General features: G+C 33.6%; 1 protein-coding gene across 1 annotated transcript; it reads right to left on the reverse strand.

Annotated features, from left to right (window-relative positions):
* Positions 1-2,815: 2,815 nt before the first annotated feature.
* LOC123698486 lies at positions 2,816-16,281 on the reverse strand. Its single transcript, XM_045645129.1, has 2 exons — positions 16,169-16,281; positions 2,816-6,552 (listed from the first exon to the last, which is right to left on the reverse strand). Exons 1-2 carry the CDS (start codon positions 16,175-16,177, stop codon positions 3,361-3,363), a joined length of 3,201 nt encoding a protein of 1,066 aa, XP_045501085.1. The 5' UTR covers positions 16,178-16,281; the 3' UTR covers positions 2,816-3,360.
* Positions 16,282-17,135: the final 854 nt, after the last annotated feature.

Below are 17,135 nucleotides of genomic sequence, written 5' to 3' on the forward strand. Positions count from 1 at the left end.
AGTTCATAAGTAGGGGAAGGAGGCCTAAAGTGGGCACATAGCCTAAAGCGGGCACTCAGTATAGTATCGTAATTTTAAATAATGGCGCGCGCGCGACGCGTGAGCACGATCCCTTCACCCCTCCCACCTCGCGGCAGTCATTCGATTCGCTTGCGAGCACGCATTTACAAGCTGCAACAAATAAATGTTTTTCGATGATTTTTGAAAAATATTGCAAGGTATGTAATATGTGTTCTTTTTATTTTGGTGCTTACAATCCTTTATCCAAAATTTGTAAGTTATTAAGTGGCTATCTGGCCGTATTTTAGTTCCATAAAAAGACACGTGTCTAAAAATTTTGATGTTATAATTTCGTCTGAACCTTTCGTATGTCGAAAAAGGCAAAGCGGGCAGGGTAAAGCGGGCACGCGCCCGCTTTGCCCCGTCCGCTAAAATTCACTTACATTCTTTCTTTCATTCATTACACACACATACATTCTTTTGTTAAATTGCTTTTTCCTTTCAGATGGTTAGTAAATATAAGCGTAAAACTTCACAAGCCTCATGGCAACGCTCAACTATGCAGCAAGCAATGCGAGAAGTGCAAGAGTTAGGAAAACCTGTCAAAAAAGTAGCAACTAAATATGGGATTCCAAGAACGACATCACAAAGACATCTTAAATCGTTCGTGTTATGAGCTTGGTAGGTTTACTACTGTCTTTTCTACGGAAAAAAGATATGGAGCTTTTGGAATACGTGGACTCTTTATTTTACGGGCTGTCTAAACAAGAATTTATGGAACTTGTATACTTACCTACCTATTAGGCACATTATTTTAGGAATTATTTTGTTTAAATACTTGTCGTTCACATGTTATGCCGACCTTAATAATTTGTTTCATCATTAATGACAATTATAAAATTATTTTTAATTTTGTAATGAGACTATATGAGACTTTTATTTTTTACGTTCCTTTGTTTCATATATAAATTTAGAAATAATTGTGTGACTGTTTGAAATACATAACTTATAAAATATTTTTGTCTTTTACATTTATTATATATATTATTTGTGGCTGTATATTTTGGAATCTGCTGTTTAAATCCAGGTCTGCCCGCTTTACCCAACTACTGCCCGTTTTGCCCTAAACGAAAGCCCGCTTTAGGCCTCCCCTTCGGGCAAAGCAGGCAATCGTAGGCTTTTACTAAACTGTTTATAATTATTATATACTTTAACTTTTGACAAATTTAACCACTTAGCATTCAAAAGTATTTAGTAATGGAACTTTTTGCAAAAAAATAAATGGTTTAACTTCTTTTCAAACCTTATTTTTTTTAATTTTCCGGTAAGGTGCCCCCTTTGGGCCCACTTCCCCTACTCTACCTCGTCTCTACATTAAGTACCTACATAATATTTTTAACCGATTTAAGCTTGATTTTTAATTCAAAAATTTTCTGCCGCTTACAAGCCGCCTAAATATAAAAAAATCTGTCTTAGTAACTTAAATAACCCATTGCTTTAAGATCGGTAGCATACTGCATAAGTAATAATTCCATATTGTTGCATTTATCCATAGGTATTTTTAGAAGAGCTTTTAAATCAACAAAATGTATCTAACAAATAACATGTAAGTACATATAATTTTTATTATAGAGTAGGTACATATTTTATAGATTACTTACATTCATTTATTTAGATACCTATAACAAACGTTAAGGGACGTTCAAACGTATCTTCTAGGTACAAAACGTTGTATGTAATTGAATTCATTAGATCAAACATAAGTAAGTAAACTAATTTTTGAGTAATTAATTTGTTTCTACAAATTTAATCTACTAATTTCTATATATTTCCAACAAGACACAAGCTAACTGAAAAGTTAATGAATGAATAATCTCATATCGATTGTGTCGAATGTCGTATCGAGTGACGTGACATACCACGCGACACAGCTTTGACGTCGCGTGCGAGTTAATTTTTAAACATCTATTATCGAACGAGTTTGGAATAGGGGTTTTAATTAAGTGTTGACTCAGTGTTGTTGGAAACAAGGTTGTATAGGAGTATAGGACGATTCGTTTTTAACCGACTGAGAAAGGAGGGACATGTTTTTCGAGTGTACCTATGTGTAAACCTGAGGACAGATTATGTTTTATGACGCAAGGCTACGCTCTGTGTGGACCAGTGTATTGAATACTTAAGTAGATAACACATATATAATATTATGTAGTATGTATAGTCTATTGGGATCGAGAACAAAAAAGAAGAAATAAACAGTGTGCCTATTTTTATTAAAAAAAAATATGTATCTACTAGATTGCTGACTATATCGAATTAACCCGAGAATATTTAATAAGTAATTCTACCTAAAGTATAAATGACTCGATATTAATATTATATACCTTATGTAGCTTTATAATGGTAGTTTTCAATATTGGTCTAGTAAGTAGTGAATAAGTTATATACCGAGGCACTAAATTAAACCGCAGGTAATAAAATCTCTACAACGTATATTCGTCTAAAATTTAGAAGTATTTCCTTTACTTATTTGATTCGATTCCTGGTTAAGTAATAATTAAGTAATTTACTACCGAATAAGTATACCTATAATGTTCGAATTCAGCATATTAAAGATAAGAAATAGGTACTTTAATAAAATATTTTTAAGCGAGATAGTTTTAATATGGAATTAATTAACTCTGACTGTAATGACACCTAATTATTGTTTATGAAACAAATGAGTCAATTTTATCAAATTAAAATATTTTCGAAAAAATAGAGCTAATTTGAATAACTTTGCAAGTTCAATTACTATGATGTGGAAATAAAACGACAGTTTAAGAAAATTTTTGAAACCATTTATTACACACTGTTTGGCAAATAATGATTTAACAGATCATGTTTACTGTTATACACAATTATTATAATCTCACATTATTAATACTTTTTGGTACTTATCTAATTATTATCAATTAATACAAGAAATTCACACGAAGCTTTACAAATTACATTTCTTACAAATATTGATAGAATTTTACTGAATAAAACGTATTTAGCACCAAAACATTTACATAAATAGAAAAACGAATCACAAGAATTTTTACATGAAATTTTATCATTTACAATATCGTCTATATATACATATTTATTGCACAAATATGGAATGTCTAGAAATTTATATGGATAATATTTACGTATATTTTGTCAAATTGCAAATCATTTACAGCATTATCTAGTTAATTTATTACGAAACATTACAATTTAGAAACCTATTAATAAGTATTACAAGTATCATTTACATTTTAATATTATTTACATATTTATACTAAAACTAATTACGATCACAAATGCACTGGATTTCAATAGTCAAACCATAAACGGTCACGTCATCATCTTATCGTTTCTTTGAGAATAATGAGATTCCGTATGAATATTCCTCTTAGTTCTAGAAAAGAACGCCGCGTTGCAGCCGTTGATGGAACAACGATGCAACAGTTGCGCATGTGCCGTTTCACAATGCGCCTTCAGGCCCGACAAGTCCTTGAAGCTCTCTCTGCAACCCCGACATGGATAGCAACCATCTCTATTCGGTCGCGGCGCTTCGTCCTCGACGCAGTAATTCAGTTTTGGCAGCGGCGGCGGCGAATAATTTTGATTCTGACACCCAAACGCATTAAGATTCGGAGGTAAGAAGCCGAACGGGAGAGGAGCGAAATTTGGGAGCATGCCAAATGGTGTGAACAGAAACGGATGCTGATTGAACATGTCACGACTATTTAAATAAGACTCGGGTAATAGAGGTGGATAGGACGCGGTAATCGGCAGGTGGGATAAGGGATTTTTAGGTTTAGTTATGTCTTTCGCTCGATAGTATTTCGTAGATTCTATGTAGGGCACGGGACGCTCGTCATCACTGTACTTCGACATTAGATCAATTTGTTCTCGAGTTTTTTCTATTATTCTATACTCGTCTTCGGGTCGCGAATCTTCGGCTAATAATATTTTCTTGTGCAATGTTAAGTTCGCGCTGTGTCGGTCTCTACTCCGACGCGTTGAGAATGCAGCTTTACATCTCTCGTTGCTGCATTTGTACATGACTTTTAGGTGAGCGTTTTGGTAGTGAGTCTTAATGATGAATATATTTTGAAATAGTTTGTCACACACCTTGCATTTCAAGGGATTTTTCGTATCGATAGGAATATCGGTGGTTGTGATGAAGAAACCATCGTCGAAGTGCCCATAGATATGACCCTGAACATCTTCTGAGTTGTAATCGTAGCTAGAAACGGATGATGAAGGTGATCTGTCTGAGAAATCGGTGAAGTCATTTACGCACACATTGTAAGAACCAGTTGGAGCGTTGATATCATTCTTCTTTGGAATATTTGGAAAGTTGCCTTTCGATAAGCTTTCCAATTTCTTTAAGGAGTTTTCAGAAGAAAACTGACTAGGAGAAAAGGTTTCGTTGGGTTTGTTTAAGTCTTGTCTTTCGACGGGTTCCTCTTTGATACGTAAATCTTCAACGGGATAAGTATTATCTGCAGGCTCTTCTTTAATTTTGGCTAGTTTAGGCGAGGCTGGTTTACTGTCTTCTTGGTTTTTGTTATCATTGTGCGTAGGAGGATTGCTCTTAGGAGTTTCTGAGTCATCCAATTTTGCTTTTTTCAAATTAAGAGCTTCATTTTCATCGTTATGATCGTCATCATGATGGTTATCACTCACTCGTTCATCTGTCACATAATTGTTATGCAAGCGCGTAGGATTCAAATTCTTTCGTTTCCGTTTCATTATCTCTGGGCTGATATTTTCATCCTTTTTAGACTCGAAGCTTTCATTATTGTCACTCGTACTTCTGTGGTCGTATTCTGTTTCTGAATCTTCTATTGATCCATTAGTTTTATTCGTTCGGGAATAGTAGTCCGTTTGATCCATATGGTGATCATTTTCATCATCGTCATCATCGCCTGTGACTACAACAATTCCATCATCTTCGTCCGACTCTCCTTGACCATCGTGATCTTTTGTTTCTACTGAACTGGATTCACGACGAGAAATATGTGTATGTTCCATTGCAGATGGAAAACTCATTCCCATATTGTTTTTATATTCCATGGGCATATTTGTAGGGAACTGTCGCATATTGTGCGATGAATTTAATAGAGGATATGAACTAAAAGCATGCATAGGATTCATCACTGGTGGCATATTTAATCCCGCTGCATGTGGCGATATTAAAACTGGATGCGACTGTGCACTTCTTCCATCGTGAGGCGAGATTTTCCTTCTTAAATGTGGCGAGTGTAACTTTGGGTTTGGGTTAGCACTGTGCCTATTTCTAGATCTCCTCGAACTGAACATCATGCTGCATCCTTCCACTGTGCATTTGTGCATTTCTCTAAGGTGGACAGCAGAAAAATGAATTTTGAGCGCACCTTTATCGCAAAACGTCTTTAAACATACATTACATTGTACTCTTTTCTTGCCAGTAGTAGGGTTTATGAAGTGAGTGCCTAAGTTTAAAGGCATGTGCGAAGTGTTCCATTGTCTTTTGGGTGAACTCAAACACTTGCCAATCATCATGTCTCTCGTTTGTTGAGCTGCTTCTGTGTACGCGTCTTTACTTAAGTTAAGTACATTGTCATCATCGGATCTATCTTTGGTAACATTAATACTGGTTTTGTTTTCTAATCGCTCTGCAGGCTTTGACATTTGTGGTAACAGAGCTTGTAACGATGCTAATCCCATTGGGTTTTGACTAAGAGCAGCCACCATAGCTGCCGGGTGGGAGAATGTAGACGGCATTGACATATTAGGAATAGGCAAATTTGGAGGCAATTGGAAGTTAAAGAATTGGCTTCGCATTAAATCTACCGCACTTTTTTCTGACATATCCTGACTATGATTTCGGTTGCTATCTTTGCCGTGGGATGTTCGCTCGTTGTGATTAGAACTGAGTTCTTCGTGTTTATATTTACGAAAATCGAACGGTTGCATATTTTGCAAATGGTTTAGTGGGGAGGAAGTAACGGGACTGGAAGTAGAAGCAGGGCTAGATGAGGTAGATTGATACGTTGGCTGTCTTACTGTGGGATTGGGTGAAACTGTAGGTGACGTCATATGTGGTGACTGATTATGTTCTGGGGTATAACGGTTGACAGGTGACATAGCTTCTTTTTTCACATTCGTTGCACTATCTAAAGAATTACTTCTATTCTCCTTCTGAATACTGTTTAAGTAGTCCAAATTCTGCTTCATCTCTAACATGTGTTGGAAGTATTTCATAGATTCTTCGTTGCGTGCATCTTTTCCACTTCTTTCGATTAGCTTTCTAAACTCCTCTTCTAACTTCATCTGTTCAAATGCTCGTGCATCTGAATGGTCCATACTTTTGTCTCTAATCTGTTCATAATCTTGACTGGATGGAGGGGAAGGCATTCCATTTTTCTTATAGATAGGAAGCAAAGAGGTTTTGTGAAGAGCTCTCGCCTCTTGTAGTTTTAGTATTTGCTGAAGAGCCATATTGTGTTCCGGCCCTCGCCCGTTCCATCGTTCCGAAGTACTCGACTGCGATTCCTGTAAAGAAAATAAAGCTGAGTTTAATATCAAACAAAAACAACTTGAGAACATTATGCTAAAGGTAGACATTAGCGTTTTTGTAGCCGAATTGAATGCGTGATTACGTCTAAATTCTATATCTAAATAGGGAATTTAAATACGGGTTCATAAATGCTTCTTCAAAGTAACAATCAGGTCGACACAAAACCACACCTTGCGTTTTCAAAGACTAATATCAAATTAATTCCGAGAACCGAGAGCAATTGGGTAAAATTGTGTAAAATGACGGTTTCGAGTCGAGCCAAGGAATAGAAAAGTGGTTTAGTGTCGCGTGTTTGGAGCGATTTAATCCGAAAACGAAATTACTATTCATTTGTTAAGTATTTGGGGCCGGTTCACGCTGTCAAACTTAAATTTTAGTTAATTTAACCACTCCTTCTAACTTAAGTTTAATATAATGATTATTATGCTATCTACTTATATATACCTAAGTATATTTGACTATAATAATATAACGAGAAGTCATCTTTAAACCAAAGAAGTCTTATTTCTACAAATAATACTTATCATAGTTTCATTATATTAGTTTATTACATTTACAATTATCAATGCCACACAAATTATCTCTAAATATGCAACCTGTGTTAATTAGTCAAGCATTGTAAAGCAGATTGAATTCTGTTTACAATCTGTACAACCGACCCTTGCGAGTTGTGGTTGATTGTCGCTTCCCGAATCGTTTGTCACTTGATTATACCGTGTAATTCGTGTAACCGTTGGGGTTGCCATGTCATTATCCATTCTGACGAAAATTAAATTGTCGTTTGCCCGCGCCGGCGCGTCGGGGGCAATTTTGTGAACTGGCAATCACATTTTAAAAAATCTAATCCCAAAAATTATATGTTAATAAAGTGTCGTTTAAATTAAGTATACCCTAGCGTTTGAATTAAATGATAGGGCTTGAGGTTTAAAACTCTCGTGTACTTTTGTTATTATCCTAATGGGGAATTAACCGTCTGGACGTTTGAGGTAAATGTACCGATTATGTAACTTGTAGTTTAGTTTTTAGAAGTTATTATTGGATTGTAGATTATGACGAAACAATTTGAAAATACTTAACTTTTTTGTTTTTTTTTTATAGTCCATTTAAAATATCGTTTTGGTAAGAATTTAAAAGAGTCCTAGTTGCTAGCATATTTTCACGTACACACTGTAAACAGTAAAAAATGAACGTCAACAAAAAAGCGAGCAAAGTCGCAATGTTAAGCTGGGTCATCGACCGCGAGTCAAGTGATTATGCACCCAGTTAATCCTTATCTCGTATTAATAAATACCATTCTTGAACGAAAATATGAAGAATTTTGCAATACCCGACCCACGCCTACCGAACGGACAAGCGGACATATATCACGATATTTTTTGTAAAAATAATGCACGGGAAATTCATCATAAATGCAGCTGCATACGGTTGTTTATTGCTCGCTGGTTATTATGATAAAAAGCAACATTTTTGTCGTGACATACCGTTCACTGTATGATACATGCATGTAAACAAGTTTCAAGCGCAAAATGCATGGCTTTTTCACGTAATGATCGTATTTAAGACGAACCAGCGACGATTTTCGTGAGAAACTTGAAATGACATAAACGATCTGTACAAAATGTGAAAAAAACAAGATAAAAGAATTCATAAGTTTTTATTATTATGCTGTTTTTCCCTTTAGATCCGTCATTTTGTTTTAATAAAACTATCACGTATGATTTAGGTCTAGCTAGGCCAATAATTAATGAATTACAACGTATGACCTCTTTCCTTACTTATTCTTAATTCTTTTTTAATTACTAATTAGTAGTTAAACTAACATTATATTCAGAAACATAATATTTGCCTTCTTACAAATTTTCGCGCCAACTTATAAAAGAAGTAGCTATAAATCCAACATGGCGTCCGCGTCAGTACATAGTCAAGCATTATTCCCATATGAATGTCGACATCAAACACAACGCGTGTATCAATATTTGTCATTCGTTTAACAATAGCATCATGGCCGCGTGGGTGGGCATTTGTTTGGTTTTTAATTTAATTAACGTTATCTCTGCGTCTATGATTGGGCTTAATGGTGAGCCCAGGAGATTAAGACTTTATTAAAGCGTTAGATTGAGTGTTGGGTCACTTATTGCACTTCCAGAAAATATGAATCACTATAAAACAAATACACATAAATTACAATTATTTAAATGCGACAAAAATTAGTAAACAGAATTTTCTGGATATTATTTAAGATATACATAAGAAAGCTTTGCACGTCTATTTAACATTTGAGAACCCTAGTTTTTGTAATAATTCTTAATTTTTACCAACTTTTAATAATATGTAATAGCCTGATCGTTAGACTTTACACAGTGATTGCACACTAAATCGTTAATAATATAAGTAGGTGTATTCGAAAACATCAACTTGTCTGTCAACTTTCTATAAGGATGAGTTCAGAACGTCTAAAGTCTTCAGAATTAAGTCTACGCTATTATACCCATGATCCTTTACACTCTAACGTTTAGAGTTACCCACAACATACCCATTACAAGGACATTATAACATGTCCTCATTATCTCTGATACAATTTAGATTCCATATAAAATTATCCTCCTTTCAATCGCTTAGCTTTAATACACGTAATGATACAGTGAGGACAAGTATGGTGCGTTCGGCTTATCTTAATCTCGGCTTACGGCACCTCATGGCGTCGTTATGGGTATTAATAATAATTGGATAAGCCAGAGGTCAAATATCGATCAGACTTTGTTAGTTGTCGAGCAATTTTCTATAGGCGTCGGCTGACTGGCGATTTTTTGGTTTTCCTATATTCCTATAAGTATTAAGTACCCTCGGAGGAGGTGCGATAACGTTTTACACTAGATTAAAAATAAACCCCGGTATATTGTGCAGCAAAGGCTAACAACTATCGATTATTTTCATTTCCATTGCAACAAAAACGAGTTGGACCTAGACCAGACATTAAACATATTTGTAGCAGTTTGAGTAGACCTAATTTTAGTCAATGTAGAGGTAACATGTATTTTACATGATATGGTGATAACATAATTTAACTAATAGATACGGCATTGATATCAACAACAAGTTACTATTCTAGCCAAGATGTTTAAGGTTTCTTAATGGACGAAGTAGGTACTACACTTGAAATGACAGGGTAAATTACCTTATGATAGTCATCTTCCCACCAACGCTTAACAAATTGAGTGAGTTTGCTCAAACTGCCGTCCAAATCGTCACACATTTTCCACAACTATACACATCAACACACACCAACTGCACTAAGACGGTGAACTTCAAATGTCACTAAGCTGCCGACTGTCGCAAGACTAATGATGGACATACCAGATCACAGAAGCCACCGCTCAAGGGTGGGGGTAGCTGACCCTTGACTCATTTACCTGGCCCACTGATAAGGGTAAACAATAGGGATTACCTGTCTCGTGCCACTTGGACTGGATTATCCGAACTAATTTCTTTTATGACCTTTTGTTTTGTTTTACAGTTCGCTGTTTCAACTTTTGCTTTAGGGAAATGTGCATTGAATTTGAAAGTCAGCTTGGAGCATGTTGTAAATTATGAGACTTAAACAGTAATTTTTCAATATGATTTTTGTAAGAATTTTGCCTATCTATAGAAAGTTGAATAGACGTATTACGAACGAGAATTTTACTTGAAAACTTTGACAAAAAGTAAGTTACAAGTTTTTTAGGATTCATTTACTCAAGAGTTAGTCAAGATGTTATTTCAAAGAAGTTTCTTTGAGATTTCAAAGTTTAATACCGATAAATTTTAAAAGTTTTCTTATCAATAGGTAGATATAATAAAATTGAAAAGTTTGTTCGATTAGTTACTTGAACGAGTTAATTTCAGGAATAGTTTCGAATTGAGAATTATTTTTGCATTAATTGATAGTCCATTAATATAATATTGAGGTAAGGTTATGTAAGTTGACTTCATTATAAAATCAAGCTACCGTATATTGGAATAATGTCACAAAAATGGAAAAAATAGATGCTTATAAATTATATTAAACATTTTTATTATGTTAGAATTTTTATCTCGTCATATGAGAGTATCTTACTTTGAAGCGGTAGATAATTATTCTTTTAAACAATTATAATCCTTAAAACATATTGCAATTATTAATGTAAAAATGCTACCTGTCTCATAAATTCGCAATTTTTTATCATTACTTGTTAAAAATTAAAATTTATTTTTCCTCATTTAAAAAAACCTATATATTCCATACACAATTTTACAACATGTTACACGATGTTTACAACGTCTTTTCACGAGTTCTCTAAAACTGATAAGGAACAACAAACAAAAACATTGACCCAAATATTTTATGACGCGTTAAAAAGAGACAATGGTTTTCCGAAAAGCCGCTTCGTTTGAAGAATACCGTATGTGAGACACGTAGAAAAGGTTTAGCGAAAAATGTATAGAAAAAAAATTGCGCGTGATGGCCAACAATAGTACATTTACCCTACTGATAAGAATGTATTGTTTAACCTTTGCCATAGTTTGCGAAATTTCTTTACAAAAGACCACGTTTGCAGTTCGGGAAACCACTGGTATATAATATGTTAGTTTTGTTAATGTGTATTTACTATTTAGTTTTGTTTTTGTATTATTATTTGTATAGATGTGCACGGAAAAATTATCTGCTTGAAATGTAAGTTTTTAAGAATGACTTAATATGGATTTTTTGTGATTATTTACAGTCAGGTTAGTCTGGATTTTACTAAATTCATAGTACAAGTAACTAGAGCTGTACCGCGCAGATTCACCCACGGTCAAAATCATAAAATCTAATCAAATTAAATTGATCAAGAAATAAATACAAATGAATGTAAATTCGTATATTTTTATAAATCATCAAAATTTTTAACAAAATTTCCCTATTCTACTTAGGGCCGATTTTTCAATGCTTGGATAAAACTTATTCGTCGAATAATGTATAAAACTACCATTTTAAAAACGTATTCTAAATTGCCCGTATTTGACAGTTTACGTGACATTTTAATATTATCGTGTAATACTTTATTGGACGGATAAGTTTTATCCAAGCATTGAAAAATCGGCCCTTAATAACAACCACATTAAAACCACTGACCATATCATAGTAACTAAAACGTAGCCACAGGCATGTCCTATCACTCAGAACATCTCAAATCGGATAAGAACCAGCCCGAGGCTATAAAATTACTTTGCACCTAATAATTCTCTTTAGTAGGTACTTCACTAGGAAAATCGATTAAATGTGAACTGCGTTTAAAATAATTTAAATATTTGAGAAGAATCATAATGTTAAGTATAATTAATGATAATTTAGGGCTTTCCTTTGTATAAATTCCCTCAAGTGATTAACAGAGAATACCTACATAATTAAGAAACATACCTACGCAACAACAAATTAAAAATAAACAACTCATTTTGGCTATTATATTCAGAGAAACTATCCATTTTGAGCGCTATAAAATTACAGTAAACTAAATAAATTAACACAATTCCATATATTTACTTTTTACGATCAAACGCTGTACATTCACAAAAGCAAATCTTATTTCAATATGCAACTTCTTGTAATATTTGTTACAATTAATAGTGACTACTACCTATATAATAGGTAGCTAATCTATCAATTGAAATAAATCACTCATTGACAAATTATTTTGTAAATAAGTCGTTTTAGTTAGTTATCCTAATAAATAAGTCAAAAGTCGAAACTAATTTTAAAATCCCGATACTTTTCAAAAGCTAGCAAAGTTTTTAAAACAGAAAAAGCAATATCTAAAGAGGATATTAATGTTTTCTTTGACCTTGACCTCCGCGAGCTTTTAACCTTAAGCACAAATATAAATTTCTAAATAAATATCAATCTTCGTAGTAAAAGATCGTATTTAATCCAATCTTAGTTCAGATGAAAACATTAATGTATTTTAAAATTTAATACCTACGCTGCAGTAGGTATATACCTACCTCCCGAATAAATGAAACAATTTTTGTTCGGTTTCTTAACTAAAAGAAGATATTCAGTCTTCATCAGAACTACCTAGTGTTTAGAATCAATTTTCAGCATAATTCATTGTAGGTTGCTCAGAATTCAAAATTAATTTTATTTGATATTTATTTAGTTATCTGTAAGTATCAAAAGTACCTATGTTATGAATTTTTCTTATTTACAGGTTACAACTTACATATTATTATGAGTCGCTTTAATAATAATTTTATTGTTATTGTCTTTCATCAGATGCGTTATTCAAATATATAGCCAAAATTTATTTTTTATTTAGACCCTTGTTCAATGCGCGCGGATCTGGAGCGAATGCCTAGTTTTCTAATAATGTTCAGTAACTTCATTATTTTCTCCATAACTACTTTCGTTTAAGTATCCTATTTATTTCAATATTGTCTGCATTGGATCATTTTATTCGACCTGTAAGTTAAAATGGTACTTTATTAAGGATCTACCCTGAGGCATAACGCCTACAAAATACCTACCTAGGCTATTTTTTTATTCATATTCGACGTATCGTAGGAAATTGATCAACTATAATATACCTACTTACTATTTTACGTGAAAATTCAGAATTTAGGTAGTTATTTTTTTATTAGATAAGCTCACGAAGAGTAGGTAACATTAATAATTGGGTATTTTATCAAAATAGGTAATAGGACTTAAAAGTATCAATTTAATGATCTTAAACAGTATTAATTAGACGAACCACAGATTTATTCCTTCGGCCATATTCCATTAAGTTACCTAATCCATATTCTTTACTGATTAATTATTATAAACTAGCTTTTCGCCCGCGGCTCAGTTCGAATAAATGCCTGTCTGAACTCTGAAACCTAAAGTACCTATGTTTATTCTAGTCTTCGACTAGTCTTGTATCTACGAAATTCAATTGTTTTAATGTCTATAAAATACCAAAACAAATATTCTTTGAAAGTTGAATCAATGACATTCAGAGGAGTATTATACAAAATTATTTGTAAAGCCTACCTATATCTTAACTATATCACTATTACTAGTCTTGTACCTACTTAATACTTCAATAGCTTTGTAGTCTCTAAAATACCAACAAGACAAAGATAATTTTGAAATTGAATCAATGACACATAGGTAATAGACTTCTGAAAAGTCTATTATGTAAAAAAATCTATACATTTATATTGTTATTACAAGAATTTCAATTTTGATCTCTACGTACCTACGCAGTAGAAGAGGTCATTTAACGTCGAAAATAACTCGATTGTCGATAAATCAGTTGTTGTTTATATTTCACTCGAAACGTCTCTGTTTTATTTCAAGTAACACCGGAGACCGGACCGATCTTACGATCTCTTTAAATAGACTACGCTGAAAAAATATACCAATTGAATGGTTCTAATTATTTCTTTGTTTTGTGATGTTATGTGTTTTTGTTTTAATTAGTAAAGTTTTTTCTTTGCATAGTTTGTTTATATCTACTAAAGCTCTTGGAGAAAAATGAAGCGAATACTTGGTTTTATTTCCCTATAGGTAGATCGGCTTCAGGTAGGTAGGTAGGGACTAGTTTTGTATATCTACTAGTTTCTTATTTGTTTTTCATGGTAAAATTATATAGCCTGTAGAACTCAGGTATCACTTACATATCCAACGGTGAAGGATTTTTGAAATCGGTTCACCAGTTCCTGAGTTAAGCGCGTTCAAACAAAAAGCTCTAAAGCTCTTCAGCTTTTTTATTATAATAATTAGCTTTCCGCACGCGGCTTCGCCCACTTTGTCTAAAACCTTCCTCTTGAATCTCAATATCTATTAAAAAAACCGCATCACAATCCGTTGCGTAGTTTTAAAGATGTCAGCATACATAATAATATGTAAATAGGGACGTAGGGACAGAGAAAGCGACTTTGTTTTATACTAGGTAGGTACCTACCTATATGTAGTGAAGTGTTGATTGTAAAATAATTGATTACAATAATTACCGAAAATAACTATTTTGATACCCTATTATCAAATAAGTTTATATTTAACTAATTGGTTAATGTCAACTTGGTTTGCGGTTTATTGTGGTGATACCTATAAAAATTATTATTAATTGATACTTGATCAACATTAGGAGAATATTACCTAGGTATATACCTAAGTAAATATTAGAAACATCACCATGAATTGTTAATTATTCTATAGACCGTACTTAAAATATTAACAGAACTTTTATTGTTAAAAAAAAATAGATCCATTACACTTTCTTGTATTAAAATCATAAGAGTTAAAAAGGAGAGATAGCTATTCACTAGCTTCCGCCCGCGACTCCGTCCGCGCGGAAAAATTAAGATTTACTTTTTTTCTACGTATTTTTCCGGGATAAAAAGTATCCTATTTTATGCCCAGGATAATAAGGTATAATTATACCAAGTTTCATCGAAATCGAACCGTTAGTTTTCACGTGATGCCTGAACATACAGACAGACAGACAGACAGACAGACAAAAATTTTTTTAATCACATATTTGGGTTTGGTGTCGATCCAGTAACACCCCCTGCTATTTATTTTTTCAATATTTTCAATGTACAGAATTGACCCTTCTGCAGATTTATTATATGTATAGATTAAGTACCTATAGGTACCTAGGTATCAAAACATATATCGCAAAAGCTTAAATTACTTAGGTAGGTATACTTATTACTCTCCAAAATTCTTACAATCTTTATTTTCATATGAATGAAACAAAGTTTATTTATGAAACAGTTTTGTTTATTTGTCCTTCAATATTCAACGGCTTCAAGGATTTGGAAGACTTTTTTATCTCATAGCCCTATAACATTGGTTTTATATTAGAGCACTCTCGTCTCTGAGTACCGATTTCTAATATTAGCATAATATATCTGATAACAGAATAAATATAATAAATAAAAAGCTTTTTGTTATTTTTAACTGTAATGAAAAATATTTTTACCAGCCGATAAAAAACCTTCAGTCAAAGAGATTCAACTCCGGGAAAAATAAGAAAAATTATCTTAAAATATGATCTACGCTGAAACACGCGTCAAAAGCACATAAAGCTTGTATTGTAGGTATACTTATTAAATTAATAACTTAATAAATATTTTCGAACAATGAGGGACGATTTTATTGCAAATGCAACAAAGTTTTGATGCGAACGAAGTCAAGACAAGTTGCGGGTTTTTCATCAATTTAATATGAAAATTTTCAAATACAATTTTTTTTAATAAAATGCCTAGTTACCTAGTTGTTTTGTTAATATATTTTACCCACCTACCATCACAAATAAAATAAAACTTATCATAAAAAACAGCCCGTTCTATACAAAATGATTAGAATTCATTTTTAAAGACATGGACATTTTCTTATTTCTAGCAACTAATTGTTAACTGTCTGTTTTTTCTGTACCTACTGTAAATAAATGTAACACGATAGTTACGTTCTTTTAACAAATAAACAGTTACAGAAGCAGTCATCAGAACCAATTGTTTCAACAATTGCAACCGCGAAGTTTTCTTATCAGTAACGCAGATGGAAAACAAAAGGGGATAATTTTGTTTAAAAAAATATAGGTAACTAACCTGAATCATGAATGCGCCTGTATATTCACCACTTAAAACAATCCACTACACAGTACATCACAAAAGCACAGTACGTGAACACATATAATTTTATTTTGTACACACACGACCGTCTATCAGTCTGGTTGACCGGACACTGGCTACAGAGCGGGATAAAAGATGCGGGGGTACATACATGCCGAAGGATGCCAAAGGAGTTGGGCAGATGCGACAGGACTCCACAGAAAAGAGACGACTACACTGATGACATTTAAAAAGTGTGTCTCTACTACACCGTGCGTCGTCGCTTCGCTAGTCTGTGGTCTGCAGCGCGGGAATAAAGTTCGGAATTCGAATTTGAGCGGCGAACGTACGATGTTTTCGAATCGGCGCGGAGATGTCGTCTAATGTGTCACAATGTAGAGCGTTAGCTCTAGCAAGGTGGGAATAGAGGTGGTTTTAGTTTGAATAGTGCGGTCGTTTGGGTCCGTTTGGGTCGTTCGGTTTGTGTCGCATTGTGTCGCTGTCGCGTGGGTGCGAGCGAGACGGGCGCACGGGTGCAGCGCGAGGGGGAGTGGGAGGTGTCACCGAGCTTTTTAGGGATTTGGATGAACTGCGCGGATGCGGCACCGTCCACCGACCAGCGGAGTATGGATGTTCACTGCGGATACGTTGTATTTGCGTGATACGACTAATTATAGAGCTTTGATTTTTCAATGAGCTCGCTTGATATTGCAATGTCATTAGTTAATGATTTAACTTACGTAATATACCTAAGATACGTACTTGTATGGAAATACAGTTTGGTAAGAACTAAGAGGAAAATGTTGTTGTTTTTATTTTGTCAACTACACAGCAACAACAGTTATATCTATTCATAGGTAATTATTTTACTGAACTTTTGAATAAAAAAATCTTGAGCTAACTTAATATGCATCAATGTTTATTTATTTCCTTTTTGAGATATACCTATAGGTAGATACTCAAG

Source organism: Colias croceus, chromosome 16 (assembly GCF_905220415.1).
Source record: "Colias croceus chromosome 16, ilColCroc2.1".
NCBI lineage: Eukaryota > Metazoa > Arthropoda > Insecta > Lepidoptera > Pieridae > Colias > Colias croceus.